The sequence below is a fragment of the Diabrotica undecimpunctata genome, chromosome 4 (genome assembly GCF_040954645.1).
Source record: "Diabrotica undecimpunctata isolate CICGRU chromosome 4, icDiaUnde3, whole genome shotgun sequence".
In the NCBI taxonomy this organism is placed as follows: Eukaryota; Metazoa; Arthropoda; class Insecta; order Coleoptera; family Chrysomelidae; genus Diabrotica; species Diabrotica undecimpunctata.
The window spans coordinates 105706433-105708889 of NC_092806.1; the positions used below are offsets into that span (position 1 = coordinate 105706433).

Sequence of the window (2457 nt, forward strand, 5' to 3'; positions counted from 1 at the left end):
TCGTATCCATTATCACCGGTCGGTATTGACTAGCTATACACTTACCCTTTATCACTTTACAGTTCGTAACCTCTTTTAGCTGACTTTTTCTACACAGCACAAAATCTATCTGACTTTCCCTTTCCTTGCTACTATAGATACTATACTGGTCTTTAGTCTAAATAAAGAACGTATTAATGACAGCCAAATCTAATGCCTGCAAAGTCCTTCACACTATTTCCTTTATCATTTTTTATTCCCATCTCCAAACTTCCATGAACTCTTTCTATTCCCACTCTTTCTGTACCAATATGTCCATTCAAATCACCTCAAATAAAATACTTTTCGTCTACAAGAATCTCGAGCATCTCGCAATCAAGGGCTCTACAAGATTCTACGTTTTCCTGTTCTTCACACCCTGCTTTTGGGGCCAAGGCAGATATGATGTTCACGTTGGTATTGCCTGTATTCAGTTGCACACTCATTATTCTATCACTTCTTCTGGTTACCCTTACAAGATGTTCCTTCCATTCGTTGTTCAAAATAATACCTACTCTATTTCTGCCATGACTGTTTGAACTACTATATATTAACTTGCATCCATCTCCAAGATTTCTTGACTCATTACCTTTCCAACAAGTTCCCTGCACACAAAGTACAACAATCTTTATCCTCTGCATGACTTCGGCGAGCTCTCTTCCTTTATTTGTCATGCTTCCGAAGTTGAAAGTTGCAACTCTCGGACTAGCTTTTTTGGGATCTTCCGTCCTTTAAGGAGTAACCCTAGCTCACTTTTCACAGGTGTCAGGCGAAGCCGCAACTGCGGGTCGCTTACGGGGAACGCCCTAGGCTCTAAACTTTTTTCCATATTCCTTCTTTCTATGGTTTTAGCAAGGTTTTTACTGTCGGATACCCTTTCTGACGCAAACCCTTCTTCTTTATCCGGGTTTGGGACCGGCACTGATAGTTACAGAGCTACTTAATTCACCCAGAAACTACCAGAGGCGGAGTTTGGAAATCTCTTTCAAAAATTTTTTGAGATGGGGATGAGATGAGATGTTTTTAATGGGGGAATTATAAAACAGCGAATATCCGTATCCAGCTATTGTCTAGTCAAAAATGTCAAAGTTTAGAAATTTTATTTATGCAGATGCTCTTGTTGGATATGTATCGAAAACAAGAAAATGTTTATTTGATGGATTTGGTAGAAAATAAAAATTCTATGTGTTTGAAATACTAAAAGATTATTAGTAAAAATTAGAGGAAAGGAGAATTTGTATGTTTGATGGGGTACTGAAAGCAGAGGAAAAGACAATCTGGCCCTATTCGTAAAAAGAGTAATATTTAAAGCTAAAAAGAGATTGAGTGCTGGTAAATCTAAACCATAGAAAACGATAAAAGTTGGGTGAATAAAAAAGTAATTTTGTTTTCGACAGTGTTTGAAAAAGTAGTAGCAGTGGTAAATCCATGTATGCTGAATGGTAGCAGTGCAGAAGGTAATGTTAACAGCATTTGTAGGTTTCTGGCGTTGATTATCTTTGTACATATGTGAACCTGAATCTGATAAAGTTCACAAAATCTCTTGTTGATTACAAGTAATTACAGCGATGTTGTGCTCATTTTTAATTACCTAAACAAAACGCTAATGTTTATAGTTTGGTTATATATTACGAAATAATACGCAGAAACTTTTATAACGGATAGAAGGAAAGAAAAAAAAAAAAGAAATCAAGAAAAAAAATTTAAAGCAGAATTTACAAAACAGTCATCAGACCAATAATGACATAAGAGGCAAAAACAAGACCCGACCCAGAGAGAATAAAGATAATGCTGGAATCAGAAGAGATGAAAGCCCTTAGAATTATCGATATGACCGAGATGCAAGGTGGACATCATTAAGGACTGGGCAAGAAAGAGAAGAGTAGAATGGAACGATAATGTAAGCAGAATGATAACAAATATAATAAAGCAGTAAAGACGACGGTTCTCTAACAGGAAGACGATTGAAAAACAGACAGAGTCATGTCTACTTAAAAAGAAGAAGATGAAGAAAACAAGGAGAAGAAGAAAAGATCGAAACAAATATAGCTCCGGGCTAGATTTCTATTTCCTGTTTAAATAATATTGTCGGAAGTATAAAGGTAGTAACACAACACTTTAAAAAAACAGTAGCAAAAAACCAAAAGCAACGTGCAATCAGAGACCGACATTAAGGTGAGTACAAATATGCGAGCAGAACTGTTCGCGAACCGTTTGTGAACGCTATATTCGTTAATTTATACTACGGGACGAACCGCTTGCGAGCTGTTCGTTCATTGCTCGTCAGGAACCACGGCCTGTCGGTTTTTAGGACGAACACAAAGAATGTTCGCAGTTAAATTTGGACGGTGTTCGAGACTATAAATTGTTTCTGCTAAGTGTGCGATGAGATCATTCGGTTAAAAAAAATGCCGCCTACCATGTAAACAAAATAAAGAA

The 2457-nt window shown here is 36.9% G+C and overlaps 1 protein-coding gene across 1 annotated transcript; it reads right to left on the reverse strand.

Annotated features, from left to right (window-relative positions):
- Nucleotides 1-308: 308 nt before the first annotated feature.
- Nucleotides 309-692, reverse strand: LOC140438873 (uncharacterized). Its single transcript, XM_072528512.1, has one exon. It carries the CDS (start codon nt 690-692, stop codon nt 309-311), a length of 384 nt encoding a protein of 127 aa, XP_072384613.1.
- Between the last annotated feature and the right edge of the window lie 1765 nt (nt 693-2457).

Coding starts and splice junctions, on each gene's coding strand:
- LOC140438873 (XM_072528512.1), bottom strand. CDS start 692: ATGACAAATAAAGGAAGAGAGCTCGCCGAAGTCATGCAGAGGATAAAG.